Below are 23,006 nucleotides of genomic sequence, written 5' to 3'. Positions count from 1 at the left end.
TCTTCCTACTGTGAGTGTCACAGATAACATTAACAGTCTGCACCGTTGTGCCAATTGTGTGTCAATAATTCTGCTCCATTTCCATTGAAATAGAATTGAATGAATACTTCCCTAGTTATTTAACTCAACAAAATAGCATTTAATCTACTTACCTTAAAAATTCAACGTAGAAGGGTAAAATGTTGTAATAATTCCTAGATAAACAATCTACTTTCGTTTTTACATGCACATGTGGCTGCGACTAAATACAGAGTTGGTGCGCCCGTGATATATTACAGACTCCGGTATATACCGGATTAACTGAATTTGAACACAAACACCTTAAATATATATATTTTGTAACCATGGTGATTCTAACCCTAACCTTTAGTCAGTATATTATGCACATTATACACTAAATGCGTGCGGACATGCAAAAAAATGAGTATTTTTGCCGTGCGTTCCATTTGATAATAATTCCGCGCATGCGCAGAACGGCTGCACCAACTCTGCAATGAGAAACATTCTGCACATGTTGACAGCGGCGCCACCTATAATATTGCCTGGCAACGAGCACCTCGCTTCAAGGGAGGCCACTCTTATACGTGAGAAAGGCCAGACAAATAATATCATTTTTTCCAAAATTCATTTATTAGCAACCCTTGCTTCAGTTTCTGGTTAGGAAAATATTAAATAGAGTTAACAAATGAAATAGCTGTTATAAATTGTTACTTGAAGCAAGGGCTGCTAATAAGCGAATTTTGAGTCTGAAATGGCCGAATTCAGCAATTTTAACGCGACATGCCTGTACCGGTCGTATTTTAAATCCATTTTACATCAATACTGAAATGTGTTATTATTAAAAACAACACAGTTCGGTAGTTTAAAGTTTATTTTAGTGAAAACTGTCGATTTTCAACACTGACATCGATCTTATTATTTTTCAAAAATTGGGGGCCATCTGCCTATATAAATCCTACGTAGGCCTTTCTAAAATGGACTGGTCCATCTTTCATTTCGGGCAATACCATTTATCATTTGAAGGGGGTTTCACTGAAAATTTACTGACTGAATAGCGAACAGTGCATACCATGATCAGACTGCACGGATGTGCAGGCTGACCTTGGTCTACACTGGTCGCAAAGGCAGAATCACTTGCCGCCAGCAGGCTAAGGGTTAAAGTTGCTTTTGGCTAATGTTAAACAGCAGCTCCCTTTTTACTTGCTAGTGTCAATTTTTTCACTTTGATTTAGATGTCTGCATTCAGCAGTGTATATATAGGACCCTACTCCACTTTGTTGTCTGTAAAACTCTGTTGCCTTTGAAACAGTTTTGAAGGAAGAAAGTAGTAAGTCATGAATTTGTAGTTGGGCCTGTCCTTCTTTCAGTTCGTCCGGACGTAGGTCCGACGTTTTTTGTCCATATCGACACCATATTTCAAATGTACTACACAGTGTAAAGAAAAGATATCACCTCCAGGTGAATCTTTTTTTTAAATTCAAAACTTATTATCTAATTTGTTTTCTTTCTGGTATTGATTCCAAATGTCTATTCATTTACTAGACATTCAACAGTTTCGCTAAAATGACAGAATGCGCTATATTAACCACAGCTTCCCCTGTAATATTTCGAAATCATTCCACGAGAGAAAGTGAATACTAAAATATGGTATTTCCTATAAAAGTTATATAAATGTATATGTTAATCTTGTTGTGGTGTTAAACAAAATGTTGATACAGTATTGCGACAAGTTTAAATATGTAGTTTTGATTACTTAATAAACGAAATTTCATTTTTTCGCCCTTGGTCAAGATTTTTTATTTTTATGTCTGCTAACAGCAAGGTTATTTTCAAATATACATGCTTTTTTATACTTGGTTTGTTCGCTTGAAGTAAGGCATTTATTTCAAACGTGTTATAACAGTACTTTCCAGACATGTATATATTTCTATCAGAATATATACTTCCGAGTTTGCTAACTTTTATTTGATTACTGATTGCTACTTTTTCTAAAGCTATTAGGACAATTACAATTTAATGCTTCAGATGAAACTAACTTCATTAATAATTTTTCTTTAACCAACCCACTTTTGTTTCATGAATACTTTGGAAAACCATTGATATTTTTTCTGATTGTTATATAATCAGTCACTTGAAATTCCTCGTCAAATCACTGGAAAATTAAGCTGGTTCATACATTAGCGGAACAGTTGTAGTTAATGTAATTTGAATCTAAGTAGAGGCTTATTCATGTAATTTTCAAATAAATTCATGAAATGTTAACGTCAGTTCTAGAAGCCAAAATCCACGAACGCATCAAACACAACATATAGAGTAAACATGATTTGATATCTTAAAAAGTACTTCGCGTAATCGTAGACTTTCTATTACGAAAATTGTAAGACTAGTAAGTTCTTTTAAGCAATTTCCGCCGCTGCTAGACGTTAATGCATTTACGAGGCAAAATATTCAGTAACATTTTCCTCTCAGTACAAGAGGTAATGTAAATCTTTTACACAACTTCGGTCAGATAATTACCTCTTATATTTTCATGTGGAAAATGCTGTTACGAGGATTGTTTAAAAGTAATTAGACTCCGGCCTCTCTATGCTTAAATGAACTTCCTTAACCTTTACCCTGCTAAAGTTCTAAATTGGACTGGTCCATTAATCAATGTGGGCAAAAACCATTTATGATTCTAAGGGTTGTTCACTAAAATTACTGGTTGAAAAACGAACAGTGCAGACCATGATCAGCCTGTAGTGATATACACTGGTCGCAAAGGCAGAATCAGTTGCCATCAGCATGCTAAAGATTAACTTCGCTGTAAATCTGACGCGAGAAAACATTCAATATTACGAATCTTGCGCATGGCGTTTATATCCAAACGACGTAAATGACATCACGACATTGGCAAGATACTTTCACATATTTTGCATAAATTGATTTAGAAATATCTACGTCATAATCACTGACCTTATTTGATTTCTTTCTCAACCTTCGCTGCTCTTTAGTAACTATTTGCCATCCGTGATACATTTTGTGATAAGATCGTGTTAAAAATGTTCATGTGTAATTTTCCATTAATTCTAGATAATAAAAACTAGGTTAGCATATTTGTCATCTTATAGGTTGGGTTTAGTGTCAATGATTATAGATAACAAAACATATTGCTGATTCTGCAGAAATTTCTTACAGCATATCAAATAATAAGGTTTCTATTATTAAAATATATGAATATGTAGAAGATATGAAGGTTTTTGTGTGAATGGGTATGATAAAAATATTTCATGCGTAACTTGGCAGAAAATATTATTTATTCGGTAAGTACTGTCTATCAAGTAGCTGATAAGATATGGATTTTTTAAAACTACATCAATTACGTCCAAATTCGAAAATGTCGAATCCAACGGTAGTCGGTCAGATAAAATCGCTTCACAATTTGTTGGTGACCGAATACGGGATACATGCTGTCTAGAAAATCTATATGAGGCTTGAGCTTCTCTCTCGCCTGAAACGGATTTTTTCGACAGCGTATATTCCGTATCCGGTCACCAACAAGCTGTGTAACTAATAATACACGGTATAACTGCTATGAAGTGAAATAATACTAATTTTAATATGACTAGAAATGCTTAAATCATCACAACGATATTACATTACGTTGACGTCACGTTGACGTGATATTTTAATAGCGCCATGTATGTATCCAGAAATATCGCTTTTAAATTTGATCAAATATTCTACAACTTAAAAACAAGTTTAAAACACAAGGTCACATAGTACATCCGTTTCGATTGATTTACAGACAACCTGAGTTGACCGTTCGCTGAGCAGAGTAATTTGCCATCATCTGCACCCTAATGGAACTATTCCACAAGACGTGTTACCATTTAATGGCCTGGTGTGTATAAACAAAGAAACGTGACGACCTTCCATTTGGCGCCCTCCTGAAATTATCACGCCCTCCCATCGTGTATAAATGGTTTTAAAATAAGATTTTGCTATAAATCATTTCTTAATCATACTTCTTTCAAACACAGTATACTCTGGACATTGAAATAGTTGTTAAACTTTTAATATCCATTACTTATAGTGTAAGGCAGAATATTTAACAAAATACTAGAAAGTGTAAAGTGTCAGTTGTCACTGATAATGTATATGTTCCTTTAGAATCAACGTTATACTTTTCATTAAGGAATTCTCTGCGATATTTTATCAGTTACCAACGAAGTCAAAATTGTCAGAACGTCACTATCATTTGTTGATTTCCTGTCTAAATTCTGATGAATGAAACAAAGTAATCTAGCAATATACTTGACATGGTGTTCCTAAAAAGGTTTGATTAGCTGTATGACAAAGTAATACATTTCCCTTCGAGATAAATTAGTGTTAACATCATTTAATGCCTTGGCATTGACATTCTTTGTATTTTGGAGAAATGCCGAAAATAAATAAATTAGACTGCCTTCTCCGCTATTACACAGTGCATTATAGGGCCTCCGTGGTCGGATGGTTAAAGTAGCTAGATTAGAAGTACTTGCCTCTCGCCGATGTGGGTTCGAGCTAAAACTAAAGAATATTCCATTATCAAATTTGGTTTCCAAGCTACAACACAGGTATTGATTTGCCATCGTATGTGTGTCAATTCGTGATACTCGGAGGAATTGGTCTATAACACTTCTCTACACTACAGCACTACTGTTATTATCTTTTCCGGCATTCTATTTACAAATGTACATCTTACTTCCCAAAACAGGTGAGTTTTGCCGTAAAATATATTTTTATTTATATATTAGACTAACATTTATTTAGAGGGAATTTTTGTTGTAACAGTAGTTTGTTTTATTTAAACAGGGGAAAACTTATTTAGCACTAAACGTATGAGATTAGTTTCTGAAAGGTAAAGAACATTAACAAAATTCATGAGTACTACCAAGGTAAGGTAAGGAATGTCGAACCGAACAATAACTGACACTTATAGCAACATGTTTGCAATTACTACTGGATGGCTTTTTAATTTTTTTTTTGCATTCTAAGAAATTAAAAGTAAAAGCTCTTCTTAAAATGCGCAACAGACATGTATGTTTCTTAGATGTAAGGAAACAAGTAGCTCCCCTCACGTCTCTAGCCTCGGTTTAAGTGGAAAATCTTGGAATAATAAACAGACGTCGTCCAGAAATTAAGACCCACTAGGTCTGTTCAGCCCAGTTACAATCTGTGCAAAACTCATAATACAAGATCTCTTACAACAAAAATATACTTGAGAAATTCCATTGCCAGACAACATACAACAAATATGACCAATCCTTGCTAGAGATTTGAACCTGATTATGAAAACAAAAGTCTCGCATAGTTACTTACAAAAACGTACGTAGCAGACTACAATAACTTTGTAATGGACGATAACCACAGTACTAGTGTTGCAGGCGACAGTTGCAGTTTACGAATATGAATATCCTTCATACTTTTTCAATGGTAATATGAGGCCATGCGTTTCAGTACCTTTCCCACACGGAAAGCAGAAAACCGCACTTGTAATGCAGAAAATGCCCCAGGGACAAGAAGAATCCTATTAATAGCTTTTGGAGAAATGGTCACTAAATCAGACGACAGGGAAAAAATCAGACGATAGTAGTCGGAATTGACAAACAACTCCATTTTAATTTACATTTGTAGCTGTTTACACATTTTTAGCTTCGCGCCCTAAATGTAGTGTAATTCGCAATTCATTTGTACTTCACCAAGGCTTTTTGATGAGTAAACAAAATCAGTTTTCGAAGTTTTAGTTTCATGTACTTTCGCTACAAATTTGTCCCAATAAATTCTTTTCGCAGTTTTAGACTTATTTTTTCTACAAAATTGTCCCAGTATGTTTTCTCCCTCGCCCAATATAAATGTAAAAAGAATAATTTACATTGTTTTAAATAAGTTATTGTTTCTTCGACCTACATGAGGCAGCGCCAGGTACTCTCTTACCTACGACCCTACATTTCGTACTGCTGTCGCTAGTGCCACTCACACACAGAGAAGAGCCCGTACATTTTACAAAATGTACGCAGCTCTATTTTATGAAATACACATTAGTTACTGTTTTTACGACTTTTAGCAGTAACAAATAAATTAGCATAGCATTTTATGAAAAAAGATCCCAAGTGCTTGTGGCGGGATTCAAACCCGGGTCGCCTGGGTGCTACTCCAATGCTCGTAGACTGAGCCAACGAGTCGAATCCCTGACGCTGTTGCTTTAGATAGGCTTTAAACGTACGGGCTATACGTAAGCGACCGTAACACTTCCTCTCTTCAAAGAATTCATCATTCATAATTACGTGTGAGCCATTTTTGCGTAGAAGGTGTCGTTTCCAACACGAGATAAAGTTCGTATCCCGGACGAGTCCCATTCTTACGACTTTTAACCTTAACAAATCAATTAGCATAGCATTTGATGAAGAAAATCCCAAGTGCCTGTGGCGGGATTCGCTCGGGTGCTAGTCGAATGCTCTATCCACTGAGCCAAAGATTCGAATCCCTGACGCGGTCAGAGATTGGCTTTAAACGTAAAGGCTATGCGTAAGCGACAGTGACACTGTACAATACAGAATATTCTAATATGGCTAACAATGCTTTAATCATCACAACGATGTTATGTTGACGTCACGTCAACGTGATATTTAGCGCCATATAGGCATCAAGAAATAGCGCTTTCAAATTTTATTTTACTTAATTACATGTTTTTAACGAAATGTCACATTGCACAAATGTTTTGATTAATTTATACACATACTGAATTAGTTATTCGCTTTGCTGAATAATTCGCAATATAAATTTTCGCTCGAACTGAATTCTGCCGCAAGACGTATTACCGTTTCCGGTCCTGGTGTGTTTTAACAAATACCTACTATTGGCGCCATGCTTGCTCAAAGAAAGAGTTCCATCATATTTGATATAAATTACAATAAAGAACATATTAGAATCGAAATAATTTATAGCAAAACAGTGCTTTATCACTATTTATACACTCGGGCGGTTATACGTCGTCCGAAATTATTACGCCCGACGTATAACCGCCCATCGTGTATAAATAGTGATAAAGCACTGTTTTGCTATAAATTATTTCTTAAGTAATACTGACGTAAGCACATTCCTTATTATTGACGCAGGCACAGTTCTACATACGTCAGTAAGAGTGGCCTAGTAACATATGCGAAAATAGCTAAATTAAGCAATGCACTCATCATTCCATCTCGAATTATGCCGGCAACCATGTGATAGGCATTTGTTGCATACGTATCTTATAAATGTTAATTAACTGCGTGTGAGCATGAAAGCTTACCCTTATTTAGATAAAACCATGATACTAGAATGCAGATACTGGTTATGTCAATGACCTATATTAATTCCTACGCTTTTACGAAATACATGTTGCCTAAACTATAATTCAGCTGGTACAATTCTTCTGTATATCAATTCTCAAATATCTGAATGTGATACTTAAGGCGTTTTTCTAGTATTTTATGATGTTCATTTATATGCACAATTTGTAGTTTCTAGACATCGACGTCCTTTTGGCGCGTCGACGTCATTCTCTTTCTCATAAAGTGTATTTCTTTGTCGGCTGGAGAAGCTTATCAAAACGAAAACAATACAAGTCACATCACTGTGCTAATTTTTTTCTTACATAATGCGTGAAGTTTAAAATAAATAAAAGAAATTTAGAATTTAAAAGATGTGTTACGAGTTATAAACGTTATATATGAGTTATCATTTTATTTTCCAATGAGGATCAGCTTTAAAATGTATAAAACAAATATTAATACACGGGTCAATTTTGCTGACATTTGACTGTCAGTTCAGAGCTCCGGTTTTCGAACCCCAGACTAGGCAGGGGAAATTTCTGAGATGCTCTTTGAAGTCTTCTACCCAGCTAAATAACCAGTACTGCTTCTCTCTGGATAAAGGGCTTTATGTGTGTCCATGCTATACACCGAGTACATGAATGCCCAGGCTGTCTAAAATTGTTGTCTCTCGCTGTCTTTCGGGCTTTCTCTCGCACTGCTGTGGTGTAACAGTATCTAAGGTTCACGCTACTTAATATCAGCAACAACAACAGCAACTCTTTTATAACTACTATTTAATATTGTTCTAAGTTTTAAGATAATATATACATCACTGTCTTTCTTCATAATTCTCTAACATACACTCTGTTATTTCAAATAATCTCTAAACTTTAACATTAATACTTCATCGTTAATTGCCTCGGCCCTAACCTAACTTATTCATTTTGCGTGTATCGAACATACGCATCTAACTGAGTACCCGAATGATACTGAAGTTGTGTCTCAAAACTTCTGCTTATGAAAGAAATTATTCGTGACTTGAGTCATGCGGCGTGATCAAAAGACCGGGTGTTTATAATTTCCCTGTCATTTATCCAGTTAGTCAGTTGTCAAAACAATTAGTAATTTTGAAACATGCATTGCTGGACAATGCATTAACTGGGCGATATAATGTAACCTGTCATTTAATGCACATGACTAATTTCTAGACCGTAAAGCTAAGTGTGAAAAGGAATGCGAAATATATTCTTAAAGTACATGACTTATTATAGACCGAAAAACTATTTGAAAAGAATGCCTAAGAAGTATTTGGTATAATGGATTCTTTAAACCATTATACCACACTGTCCTTCTATCACATCGTTCTTTGTCTGTACTGGTATAGAATGAGTTTTGCGCCCTGAGTGGCTGCGTTTGAACGTAAAGCACCTTTACACGTGTTTATCATGAAAGTCTGGTATAAAACATGATATAATATTATGTACACCGTAATGATGTTTCAATAGCATCTCTTCAGATTACAGTAACAATTGCTTTTACTTTTGAATAAATCAGATCCACTTGCAAACATACTGATAATTGGTATAGTATTGTGATGGTCTTTTCATTTTCATAAATTCATAATCTGTCCTATTTAAACTATTCTATCTGGATGAACCGCTGAATTGCAAAACCATACGTGAACAAAACCGCAAAAGTATAAAATCGTTATTTGGTATAAATACTTGGATCCGTTTGTCAAATCGCTGGCTTCAGTCTCAGATTTTCGTATGTCTTGTCATCGTTTGTGTTCAGTGTTTCTGAAAAAAAAAATAAATAAAATAGGACATACCAAATTTTGCTACAGTTTTTGAAAAATTCCATTTAATGACTATATACATTCTGACTTCGCAGATTTGCATGACTTTACTTTTTGTGTTTACATATTTGGAGTTAATTATAGAAAAATCAAAGATCGACACTATTAGTGACAATTAAATAAGTAGCAACTTTAAGTTATTCACACGTAAATTACCAACAGTAAAGAAATATTATCAAGCTATGGCATTAATTGAATTATGAATCATATTGATAAGTACTTGTCAATATTTGATCCGTTCGCTTAATTAAAGCACTTTCTAAAATAACTAAAGCAGTGCATAAGGTACCTGCTGTAAGTGTTGTGTATGTAGAAAGTTGATCAACTGCCTGTTGAAGGGATTCATACTGGGTCCTGTTGAAACGATACAGAAACTTTATAATTGTTCAAACCTATCTGACGATACATGGATGACGTGTGTTAGGATCTCTTGATTATCTATTAGAACCCGTTTCTGATATCAACATGAACTTCATTAAAAGTCAAAGTCTAATTCTAAAACTAGAGTTTTCAGAACATTATTCAGCCAAGACTTAGGTCAAAATGCACTTCAGCATACGTATAAGCGATTGTAGAATAATGTCTTTACAAATATTCTTTCTGTCAGAACTGTTATAGAATACAGTTGCCTGGCCAGAAATTCCACTTTTAGAACTCACCAACAAGATGACACCTCATTAAGTTTAAAAGATTTTGCCCTAATATTAGATTTTATTAGATTATTTTATTTAGATTTTGATAATTTAGTTAATATATAAACATATATGATAATAGCAATTCGTAAAAAAGGACAATTATCAAACAGGCAATGTTTCAAAAACGCATCCTCCCCAAGTCGTTTAAAAAGTGGCTTTTAAGAGTAACAGCCACGGTATCTCTTACTTACTTGTCTGATACTTCATATCATTACCTAATCACCGTAAAAATAAACTGCTTGGAACATTTGGTTGGTTAAAGCACAATATGCATGAAAATCGCAGGCATATTACGCTTAAAGTTAACTGATAAGTAACTAATAAAATTTACTCTAATAAAACAGCCATAATGCAGTTAAAGTAGACACTGCAAATTGATCTTGATACAGAGCTCGTAACTTTGATAATGTGTATATCATAAAACGGTATCATTTAGAATTAATGTAGATATAAAATTCTTTTTACCTATCATCTGTGACATCGGAGTCAACTGAAAAACATAATAAGCCATATTTAGTAATTATCTAATAAGTTGGTAAGTTACTGCGATGTTTAAAAAATATACAGATCATATTCAATCTGATGTATGTAACATAATATTGATATACAGCGGACTGCATTTCATTTTTAGTTCTAGATATAGTATAAAAACTAAATAATGTTCTCAGTACTTTAGCTACAATAAAAAAAATCGTCATTTGTCTATACATACGACATACGTGTTGCTTATGAGTTACAAAACTTCTTTTAAGCATATATAAACTATGATAGCTCATTTCAGGCTTGTCGCGCTGGCGCCCCCGCCGGAACGACAACACGACAGTACAGTAAATCATATTTGTCGTGTTAGCGCCCGCGCAAGCATGACAGCACAAGGACATGACAACTGCAGGGCGACGAAACGCCAATTTTCTTCTGTCGCAACTACACGGTAGAAGCCAAGAGTTTATACTTTATATACTTTATGGATTTCTGTATATCCATGGTGCCATTTTGAATATCTTATCATGAATTCTCATGCTTTTTGTCAAGGCAGGATATACATGTATAGGGTAGTGGGTTTTTTATATTCCACAGTTAATTCACAGACACTTCAAAGACAGATTTAAGATCTTGTAAGCACTCAGTCACTTTCTATATAATGTTTTGGGTTAAACGTTAGGCTAGTTTTATGAAGTTGGCTTGGGTTCCTTCAAAAACAAAACTCGAACAGTGTCTTAAGAGAAATAAGGATTTAATTTGGAAGGGGATTTGTGGTACTAAATGTAACTGAAAATGAAAAAAAAAGCAAAAATAAAAGTGTCTGTTAGTGTTCCATTGATAATCTAAATTTTGACAGAATCTTGGTTGAACGGGCAGTAAGAGTAATGTTGCTTGTACTTTTTTTCAGATGCAGAAAATATTTCATTATAAACCTATATATATTCTCCCAAATAAGCCTTGTATTTCAAAAGTAAACAGAGGCAGAAAATAATGCGTATTATATGTTTTGTATTGCATTTTTCCGGACTACTTTCATTATCTTATTTGCACTGCCTGATCCAGTTCTACAAATAGTGCACACCAACAACAATGGAAGTTGAAGCAATTTTTTTTTATTCTTTTATTTATCTTTTATTTTATTCTTATTTGTTTGAAACTGTAATAAAACATGAAATGTATTTATCGACAAATTTGTACTTTGTTCTACCTATCAGAACCGAAAAAAATATGGGAACGCATGCCACAGTCATAAATCGGACGCTACATACGGTTATAAAGAATGAAGGAGGAACAATAGTATTATGATAGATAGTATTATGATTTAAATTGTCAGTGTTAAACTGTTGGCAACCAATGGCTAGAAATTTTCAGATCAAAAAGACGCTTAAATCTTTGAGACATTCATCAATGATATATATATTGAAATTTAAGTTAAATCTGAAAAATGATTATGATTTGTACCTTTACAGCATTATTTCAATAAAGAAATGCTCTGGAACAATAACGTTGGGTAGCAATCAATGCTTGCAATGTATATATTTCTTGGTCAGTTAAACAAAGAGCTATATATTGCAGATGTGTATTTAGTTATCTTTTGCTAAAAGACAACAAACAAAGAGTAAAAGATATATGATAAAAGATCTTTATAAAGGTACCTTGATATGGGATGTTGTATTCGACTCTCGTGGATCTTGTCAGGCCTAACCAACTCCACTCATCGAGTCAAATACAACATCCCAGATCAAGAACTATTATATTGTTCTTGTGCTAACTACAATAGTCTAAAAGTTTCATGTACATCCAGCAACAAAACATAGTCACAATTAAATTTTTAGAACACCTTTCATACTGTTGAAAATTAACAATAAATCACTTTCTCTGATAGATCATGTCTAAAAGGAAATCGCTAACCTTTGGAGAAAGACAAGCAAAGTTTTAAAACAATGTCATGCCAAGTTGGAAAAGAAAACATAATTTTATAAACTGCAGGTAAGAAATTGTACTCTTAAACTATAACTATTACTCATCGTGAAGATACGAGTCTGAATCTTTGCTTTGGCTAAAATATTCGAATTATTCAACAACAGAAACAAACATACCTTTCAGACGATCATAAACATTCTTATTTTCCATTTCTACAGTATTGTGTAGCTGTTCATACATATTCCTATAAAACAAAAATCTTACTTTCATATCAAATAAATGCGTTTTTCAAATCAGTACGGGGAGTGCATGAATAGTTTCATTAATATGACTATCAACTCTCTAACCAATCGTAAAGGAAAATGAACCTGGACTGGAGTAGGTGAATCGCGTATGGGTATCATCACTACCGGTAACTGAAATATTTTCAAACCAATAAGCCAGTTCATTTTTTATATGTAAATGCCAAAAGACTTTGCAAGAAGGACTGACATATATTCCTTTCAGGGTTAATTGCAAACAGAAACACATAATATGATGTATTGATACAGGAACACATGTTCTATGGCAACAGAAATTCAAGGATTACAATACAAGTCCGTCTAAGAATTGAACTACATTTACGATTTTTCTAATAATTTTTCGCATACCCCATTTGTCGGCTAAATTATGATCACATTGAAAGGCATATATCATCTTTTCAAAATAAACATGATTTTGATCCTTGGATTACTTTACCTGTGTAAATGTGATATATCATTTAAAATGACCTATATCTAACATAATTTATTTAGTCTCAATTCTAACAAAGAAACACAGAGGCATTAAACAGCAGGAAGTTACAAAATATAACTCATCTTACTTGTGACTGATGCAGTTCTTATATAAATCAAGTTCCTGGAATACTGAAAACCGCTACAACCATCAATTAGTCTTACTTCGGTTTAATCGAAATTCTATTATACATGTACAAATATATTGAATGTACTATGTGAAAAAAAAGAAACAGAAATATAAATAGCACCTGGTCCAACATAGAGGAGGATATTAGGGACGTCACATGGCAGTTAAATACTGCTGTTGTGATAGCTGGTTGAGAAAATCTTTTGAAAGCATTTACCGCAACAAAGCAAAATTATTAGCATAGAGTAAAAATATTTCACCGACGCGATGGTAACTGTTAGTGGCGAATAAATTACGCTAATATTTATAAATGACGTCATTCACAATCTAATAAATGACGTTTTATGCATTTACTGCAAAACTGTTCGAAAACACCCTAGAGTGTCAGATGAGTTCTTCCAGAAGCAGTTACAACACCAGAAACTCCTGTTCTGTATGAACGGTGGTTTGGTTTGTTTGAAAGGACGACGATGATAGTATTATACGCCTAAAATGTAGAAAAATAAGGACGAAAGTCCAATAAGAAAAGCCTGTAAGTTGACTATTACCCACAATAGCCGTTCAAAATACAGGCTTTGTCAACAATACACCATCATGTTTCATCATTTACTCTGTAACCCTAGACGGTTGGTTTGACTATATTTGTTTTTCAACATATTTTATTCCCGGAATTTCTATTGCACTCTTAAGGACACGTCACGGCTGAGATAGTTTAGAATTATTGCAATACACAACTGGTTTTAAAACTGCGTTTCCAATACATGTGCTCATTAGATGAGTCCTCAATATCTATGTGAAAATAAGGACTCTGTTTTGTATGATTGCAACACTGTGAGTTGCTCTAATTAGTGACAAATGACTGAAACAATAGGAATTCGTACGTGACTTGGATAGACAAAACGACAGTAAGGTAACAATATATTCTTATATTGTTTTAATTCACGAGTTGTAAGCTACAATATAGAAGACGCATTTTTAAGAAAATCGAACTGAAAGTTAGAAATAACAGAAAAAAATTAATTAGGTCATGAGTCATCATATACCTGTCAAAATTTGTCATTAGTTTTCATGAGCTATCAAAATTATTTTTATCTCTCTATTCTGCAGATGCATTGTTTTTGTAAATATCTTGGTAGGATATTGTAGTGTGTAACTTACTTTACATTCCACATTAATATTTATGCTTGAAATTGCTTTGTTGAGCTCACCGAAGCCACGTATGAATTTCTATTGTTTTAGTTTATTGTCTGTAATAAAGGTACCAAACCTCAATATTAAGATATAAGAACTGTTCCTTTCTGGTAGACAAAGGAAACTATCTGGTTGAATCATAACATAACGGTTTTTGGGAAGAACTGAATATTCTTTGGGTTTTTTTGTTATTCACCGGAAATTCAAAACGTGACACCACCTTAATGGAGAGCATTTGCTGAACACAAGGCTTCTTTCTGTATATTGTATTTTTCACTGAAACAAATTCAGCACAGAATGGATGTAAGACAAAATAAACGACCGTCACAGATAACACGGGTTCAGAAAACACCGAGTTAATGATACAAGATGTGAATGTGAATGTTGTACGAGTGTTTTGATCTGTGCCTTCGTCTACAGCGTTTCTTTGGTTGTGTTACTTTTCGTATCGCAGTCGTCATTTAGACTCGGACAATACAAATAGTAACAGCCAACCAGCGCGATACAAACGCAGAGATCAACACACTAGTGAAATATTTTCAAGTCATAATGCTTATATTTGTGAGAATTTATGCGATAATTGTTCTGTAACTTACGGCATAGAATCTAGGTCATTCAGTCCCATTCCTGTTTGAGGTTGTGACTGCTTTTGATTTCTCTCAACGGAACTGTGTTATGAAAAGAAAATGTCAACAATATATAATAATTGATCATATAAATGTATTCGATTTTCATCACATTTTAAATAAATTTATCATAAAATACTATTTTCTTGTTTATTATTTAAAGACAAGCAAACATACACTCTAAGGACGTTTTGACTTTTTAACTGATGCTATATGGGTCCAGAAAAGTTGGAATGAATATTACCTTACTGCCTTTTGTGTTCTTGACCTGCGGGTTTCTGAAAATAATTGATTTAAATACTAAAAAATGTTCATATATTTACTTATTGAATAAATTAATGAATGACACCAACTTTCATTTACTATTTGTTACATAATAAAAAAAAACATATTATACATATATATCTATAATGTTAAACGATGAGAACAGAAGAAATATAACAGGGACGTAAAATGGAAATGACGTTCATGTGGGTTTTCCGAGCTGAGAGTTGTCAGTGCGATTTGAGACGAGTATAATGTTCTTTGTTAAATATTTGAATTGCTCCATTTGAATTTTGCGTAGCTAGTTTAATCTTACTTTGTACAATGTTACTTCTGCTTGTTTTCGTTGTTTTATTTCTGATATGAAATTAGCAACACATGTATGTGGGTTATTTTTATTTAGTCTGAATTTATAAAACAAATGTCTCGCCATCAGTAGTATGAAATTTAAAATATCATTTGTTTTACATTGCATAACAAGCAGAAAGCTATTATTTTGTTGTAAAGTTGTATGTTTATATTATAAGATACCTGACCAGAATCCTTGTCTTACTGGTCATTCCCAGAACAAGTGAATAAGGGATTCTGTGTGCATATTACAGGTAACAGAGACTCGACTTCACAATTTTACATTTATGTAATAAGCCATTTGTAAGCAGGATGCGTTTGATAAACTTATATTGAAGCACTCTTAATTTGGTTTCTGTGGTACTCCGAAATGAGTTCATGTAGAACAAAGTCATTCTAAGTTTTCATGCAAATTATTCCTATTTTTTTCAGTGTCTCTTTCTGTTTTCTATTTCGTCTAAAGTATACAGAATACAAAAAATATATTCGGTTTACACAACTTTACGACCTGTTGAATGTTGAATTTTTGGGTGTTTCAAATTCTTTTAGTTTGTAGTCCTGTCTTCCAATATCTACGGATAACAACAATTACAATACAATTTGATAAAATAACTTATTTAATGATTTCTAAGGCTACCTTATTGACTGACTAAATGCCTGACTGCTGTAATGATTAGACTAATGACAGTATGAATGTTAATATTATGACCGAAAATATCATGCAAAGAACATGTTCACATATTGTTATTTGTCAAAACTAGCTAAGAGTGTCAATAATAGTTTACTTGATATATAAATAAGAAGATACAACAGATTTACGGAATCCTGTTCAGCTCGTGTGTCGTCCGTTGCGCGTTAGGTCGAAGCACAACGCGCGGCACGAGCACAATACGACGCGTGACAGTACGACACAACATGCGACACGACGTACAACAATGAGACAGGACGCGCGACATTAATATCGGCATGTCGTGTCGTAATGTCGGTTAACATCGTATATTTCATGTAATTAAAGCAAGAGATGCAACTCAGTAGAGTCGAACTTCTTATCAATAGCGTCGAAAGGATGCTACTGTTTTTTGATACAACTAGGACCGAATCGCTCATTCGAAGAAAACAATCAGAAGCAGCGAAAAGATGCACAATGTGCAATAAAATATTTAATATTTAATTACTTTTTGATTATGAACATTTTAACACTGACATGATATTCTGATATTCAGTTTGTCGTTCTTTTTAGAATGGACCTTGGTATGTATTGAAATGTACATATATCATACCTTTTAAGCAACCATTAACAGTGGTACATTTGTAACGATGAGCTGAATGATGCTACAACTAAGCAATGTTAAAACTACAGAAACATTGACAATCAGAAAAAGAAACAAAAAAAAAAGTTTTAGAATATAATCATAACAACAGATATAACATGTTTTACTGACTATTTACCTTTTGCGATAAATTTTCTTCTTGCAATAATAACAATAACGACAGTTCCTATAACCACAAAAACAGCACTTACGCCTCCTACTATACTTGATGTTATAGCCACTTGGTTTTCAGAATGGTCTTCGTTTCCTGAAAATATTTACATATAGGCCTATTGACTGCACAATATATTGTCTTCAAACATGTTTCAACTTAATTAAAAGAATATGTTGTGTAAAGGTGAATGTTATTAGTTCAATGAAACGTGTTTACATGCTCTCTAACTTTGAGAACATGTTTAAGTTAAACATAGATTTAACAGAGATTAAATTGTTTACAAATGAATCTATTATGGGTGTGAACTATTTAAACAAAAAATGCAGAAATCACCATAACAGTATAAACATAATTGACCTAGTGACGTCATGGAGACAAATATTCTGACCAATTTTCATTAAGACTGCACCAAAAATGCGGCCTCTTGAGTGTAAACAAGCAGTTTCTTTTATTTGATCTAGAGACCTAGTTCATGACCTAGAGGTTATCAAGACAAACAATCTGACCAGTTCTCATGGGCTTCAAACTTAATCTTTGGACTCTAGAGTGTTAAGGAGGTAGGTTACCTTAATATTTGTATGTGCGCTTGCCCAACCGGAAGCTAACGTGACGATTTACGACGACGTTTACGACAAACTAAATGTGTTTGTATATCCATTCTTCTGAGAATAAATCATGAACCTGTCTCCGATCTGATGCTTCATGGTTTAATAATCCAAAAATAATGAATAAATTGCCGCAGAAACACTTCAAAACATTGTTGCCTTAAAATGACGTCATCGACGTCATGACGTTACGTGTCAGTTACCCCGTAAAATTAATAGCTTTTATTTTGAAAGTACGTAATTCTGTGCATTTTCTTTGTTTGAACTATTTTTAAACAGCCATTATTTGCTGAAATATTTTTATGAGTCTTTCGCTCTGAATAATGATCAATATTTTGCTTCTTTTATGTAGTTATATTGAAATGCTATGCGGAATGTAAGGAAATTGATGATGGTAACTGATGTTATTGGGAATATAGCTGGGTGGAAGGTTACTTATTACGACCATTTTGAAAAAGCAATTGGGCAGTTTGATTTGTAATACCTATTTTTCAGTTTCTTTTGATAATTTGTTACCATGGTTACTTTAAACGTTAAAAAAAATATGGTACCATGTAAAGTGCTTGGTATTTTGCTAATAATGTTACCCAAATAATCGATGTTGGTCATTAACAGAATGGTACTGAAGCCGTCGAAAATCCCTTTTTCATACATAGTTGTTTAAAAATGAGAGAAAATGCGTCACCATGGTAACAAGGTAACCTACCTCCTTAACAAGACTTTCCATTGATCCGGCCTACTTACCTAGTTTTTGACCCCACATGATTAGTTTCAGATTGGCCTAGATATTAGATTAGATTAGAACTCATCCGAAATGTCATGAAAACCATCATTCTGCCAAAGTTTTGGGAAGACTGGAGCAAAAAAGTGGCCTCTAGAGTGTAAACATTCTTTTCCTTGATTTGACCTGGTGACCTAGTTTTTGACCCTAAGTGACCCAGATTAAAAACTCCTCCGAGATTTCATGGAGACAAACGTTCTGACTAAGTTTCATGCGCATCAAATGAAAAGGGTTTTTCTTTGATTTGACAAGGTGACCTAATTTATAACCCCAGATGACCCATATTCGAACTTGATCTACACTACATCATGAAAATCATTCTGATCAAATTTCCCGGATATGCAGTTTAAAATACAGCCCCTATCACACACACACACACACGCACACACACACACACACACACACACACACACACACACACACCACAGAGTTTTTCTTTGATTTGACCGAGTTACCTAGTTTTTGACCACAGATGACCCATATTCAAACGTAACCTAGATTTTATCAATATAAACATTCTGACTCATTCACCTTAGTTTCAAACTTAAAATGTGGTCTCTTGTCTTAACAAGATTTTCCTTTGACCTGACCTAGTGACCTTGTTTTTGACCCCACATGACCCAGTTTCGAACTTGCCCTATAAGTCATCAAGATACTTATTCTGACTAATTCTCATGAGTTTCAAACCAGATTCGTACTTGGCCTAAAGATCATCAGGATAAACATTCAAACTAAGTTTCATGAAGATAGGGTCATAGATATGGCATCTAGAGTGTTAACAAGCTTTTCCTTTCATTTGACCGGATGACCTTGTTTTTGACACCACATGACCCAGTTTCGAAATTGCCCTATAAGCCATCAAGATACTTATTCTGACTAATTCAGTCAGTTTCAAACGTAAACTGTGGACTCTAGACTGTTAACAAGATTTATTTTGATATGACCTAATGATCTAGTTTTTTACTCCACGTGTCCCAGTTTCAAACTTGCCTAAAGATCATCAAGCTTAGCGTTGTGACGAAGTTTCATAAAAATAGGATCATAAATGTGGCCTCTAGAGTGTTAACAATCTTTTCCTTTTTATCTTACCAGGTGACCTAGATTTTAACCCACATAACCCAGATTCAAACTTGATCTAGAGGTCATCAAGACAACCATTCTGACCAATTCTAATGAGTTTCAAATTTAACTGTGGACTCTAGAGTGTTAAAAAGATTTTCCTTTGATCTGTCCTTCTGACCTTGTTTTTGACCCCCATGACCCAGTTTCAAACAAGGCCCTTCGTGCTCAGGGGAGCTGCTAAAATACGACATGCAAGATCTTCAATTTAAGCAATTTGAATTGGACACTAATGTTTAACTCTTTAGGTAAGGTAAACCAGTATGTCTCAAGCGGCTTAAACCGTCAAACGGCAGTTTTTTTCGATAGTTTTATATTTGACAAAACTATCGATCAGTTACGTATCATAAATAATTTTGATATTCCAAAAGGAGTTAACAATGTCCATGTAGTTGATCACATTAGGTGGCACAAACTGGACACATGCTAATGGTCGTTTGTTTAGGACCATAACGAAGGTAAATACACAGACTGTTCATGGCGAGGAATTTTGTATTATCATTTGTTGCTTTATTAACTTGGTTTTGTAACTTTAACATTTTTTCCTATTTTAAAGTTTTTAACGAACCCTCTGACCACACAGCATTAACTTCCAGTTATCGAGGAAAACTGTATCAGTTTATGAAAATACATGCGCACGAAAATAGTTTGGGACAGGGACAAGATCATCGTAGTCTGAACGTATCTTATGAATATTGAGGTTAATAACAGGCTTAGTTAATATCAATTTATTTCAGTTCGATTGCGAAGCAAGTTCTACAACTTATATTAGTGACACTCGACACCTCATTCCTTATGGATCCATCTCCCGGAGGATATGAGAGAAGAGAAGCCAGTTTCCATTCTATTGTTGAGCGCCAAGAAAGGGAGCTATCATTTTTCAAGTATTTGGCATGACGCTGATGGGGATTGGATTCACGACCTCCTGCACTCGAAGCGGACGCTCTACCACTAGGCTATCGAGGCAAACTTGAATTATAATAACTTATATTTTCAAAAGGGGTGAAATGGAGGACGCAAAAACTACCTTGGCATTACTCGGATTAACTTTATAGCTAACGTTATAGCTAATATATATTCATACCTTTTACTAAACAATTTAACAAAATGGACTGAAAAATTTGAAAAGATAATGAAAGGAATTGCACCATTGACTGCATATCTATATTACATTCCTTTCTAGTAAAAGTTGTAAATTCCTCCCAAAAACAAGTGTACTGCTTTTATTAAAACTATGAAAAATACTTTGATAAAATTGATAGAAATGTTTCCATCTCTTAGAAAACGTAACCTGCAGAACGGTCAAAGCAATTAAATTATAAATTGTTTGTTTGTTTGGGGTTTAACACCGTTTTTCAACAGTATTTCAGTTATTTAACGGCGGGCAGCTAACCTAACCAGTGTCCCTGGTACCAGTACAAACCTGTTCTCCGCAAGTAACTGCCAACTTCTCCACATGAATCAGCGGAAGAAGATGAATAATTTGAGACACAATCGTCACGGAGAACATACGCCTAGCCCAGGGCTCGAACTCGCGACCTCGCGATCTGTAGATCTGCACTCTCGCTATTGAGCTAAGCGGGCGGGCTAATTAAATTATAGTATACTACTGTTAAATCGCGCGTAAAATATAGGTCAAATGTTTCCGATTGTTTTTCAGATCCGTGATATCGGTTTTGAGGGTGATTCGAGTTCCCGTTTTGTGAACAATTTTATAAAATTATAACCAAAGATTTTAGTGACATTTTAAGAATAGATGAACTGCAACTCTTCGCTCTTTTACATGCTGACGATGACGTCATTTTATTCCGCCAAATAGCCATAAACCCTTTATGTTAAAAGATATCGAGAAATACAGCGAAATTCGAGGTTTAAATATAAACACTTTAACGACAAATGTAAATGATTTTTGAAAAAGTAGACGTTCTTCTTATAACTTCGCCATTGATAATCAAGTGATATAATCTGTGAACTCCTTTCAATATCTAGGAAAAACATTGTCCAAAACTTACTAAAATGTGCACGAGTTCATTTGTCTGGTAGAACCTGTTTTATATCTGCAATAACCCAGCCATTTTATAAAAAATGTAAATTGTTCGACATGTTGATATCCTTTATTTAAATCTTGAATCGAATGTTCGGGGAATCCCTGAAGTGACAGATATTGAGCTCATCCGCACCAAATTTCCCAGACGTACTTAAAGGGTAAAACTTAACTAATTCGTCAGTTCTTTACGGAGAACAAGGAAGAAGGCCTAATCAATTTCAAGAGTAAAATGACTTGATATTGGATTTGACATTGGATTGAATATTAAGACAGTACAAAGCTTTTTTTGTTAAAAAAAATTTTGTTAAAAAAATCTGTTATTGAAAATTGAAACAGATATTTTGTTTATTGTACTTATAATGGCAAAAATGGACCTTTCAAATTAAAGCCACCCTCAAAGATCATAAATATTGCTTATTCCATATAATATTTTATTTTTCAGGCAATATTTGTTTCATTGACCAAATATCCATAAATTGTTTAAATTGTGGTCCTAAAGTCCAAGAATATTATTTCGTACCTCAGTCTGTTTCTATCAAAAGTTATCTACATGCAACCAAAATTTGTTTTTCATTATACTGTACCTCAGATCGGTTGTAGCCAATTAAAGACTCTATATAATTGTTATTCTGGTCTTTAACAGCTATACATAAAATTTGGAAATAATTATTTTTAGTTTATTTTTTTACACCAGCATTATCAAACTATTAAGTTTAAAAATTAATTTGTTTCAGAAGAATAAATATACAAACACATTTAGTTTGTAGTAAACGTTGTCGTAAATCCTCCTGTCAGCTTCCGGTTAGGCATGCTTACATACTAATATTACTACCTTCTTAACCAGACCATAATGAAGATACTGCATTGTAGTATTCTGTTTTGTTTATTTTTCGTAACATATTGATCAGGTATTTTGATTCTTACATTCTTACCTGTGTGTGAAGGTGTAGTAAAGTTAAGGAATTCTGTAAATGGACTACTTCCTTCATTATTAAAAGCATACATTCGAACAAAGTACGTTGTTGAATCACGAAGATCCCGTAGAACTTCAGATATCGGTTCTAAACTCTCATTTATTCCGCCATTGACTGTAATATTTCTCCATATATTTAGGTCAGCACTAAGCTGTATGACAAATGTCTGTGCAAGCCCTCCATGGTATCCCCGTATCCAGGACAAATGTGCAGTGTTATACTGAATACTTTCTAATGTGACATTATATGGCTTGATAGGAGGACCTAGATACATAAAGTAAAACACGACTGATTTTAAAGTGGATATTTTCCATTTTTCGATTCACGAGGTGTTTGACAAAATCGGGTCTTGTATATAGATTGAAATAGTAAGGGATGAAATTTTGAA

At 34.0% G+C, this 23,006-nt stretch overlaps 1 protein-coding gene across 1 annotated transcript in view; it reads right to left on the bottom strand.

Annotated features, from left to right (window-relative positions):
- Positions 1 to 8,109: 8,109 nt before the first annotated feature.
- The window catches only part of LOC128552801 (protein turtle-like), a 29,282-nt gene continuing 14,385 nt past the window's right edge, over positions 8,110 to 23,006 (bottom strand). The window contains exons 4-11 of the mRNA XM_053533867.1: positions 22,577 to 22,882; positions 17,057 to 17,185; positions 15,240 to 15,273; positions 14,966 to 15,037; positions 12,452 to 12,519; positions 10,335 to 10,359; positions 9,464 to 9,528; positions 8,110 to 9,115 (exon numbers count right to left, since the gene is read on the bottom strand). Coding sequence (XP_053389842.1) covers positions 9,054 to 9,115; positions 9,464 to 9,528; positions 10,335 to 10,359; positions 12,452 to 12,519; positions 14,966 to 15,037; positions 15,240 to 15,273; positions 17,057 to 17,185; positions 22,577 to 22,882 — 761 coding nt within the window. The 3' untranslated portion in view covers positions 8,110 to 9,053. The remainder of the gene's footprint in view (positions 9,116 to 9,463; positions 9,529 to 10,334; positions 10,360 to 12,451; positions 12,520 to 14,965; positions 15,038 to 15,239; positions 15,274 to 17,056; positions 17,186 to 22,576; positions 22,883 to 23,006) is intronic.

Source organism: Mercenaria mercenaria, unplaced genomic scaffold (genome assembly GCF_021730395.1).
Source record: "Mercenaria mercenaria strain notata unplaced genomic scaffold, MADL_Memer_1 contig_3169, whole genome shotgun sequence".
NCBI lineage: Eukaryota > Metazoa > Mollusca > Bivalvia > Venerida > Veneridae > Mercenaria > Mercenaria mercenaria.
Note: the sequence above shows the minus strand (reverse complement) of the source record. Positions and strands in the feature narration are given on the sequence as shown.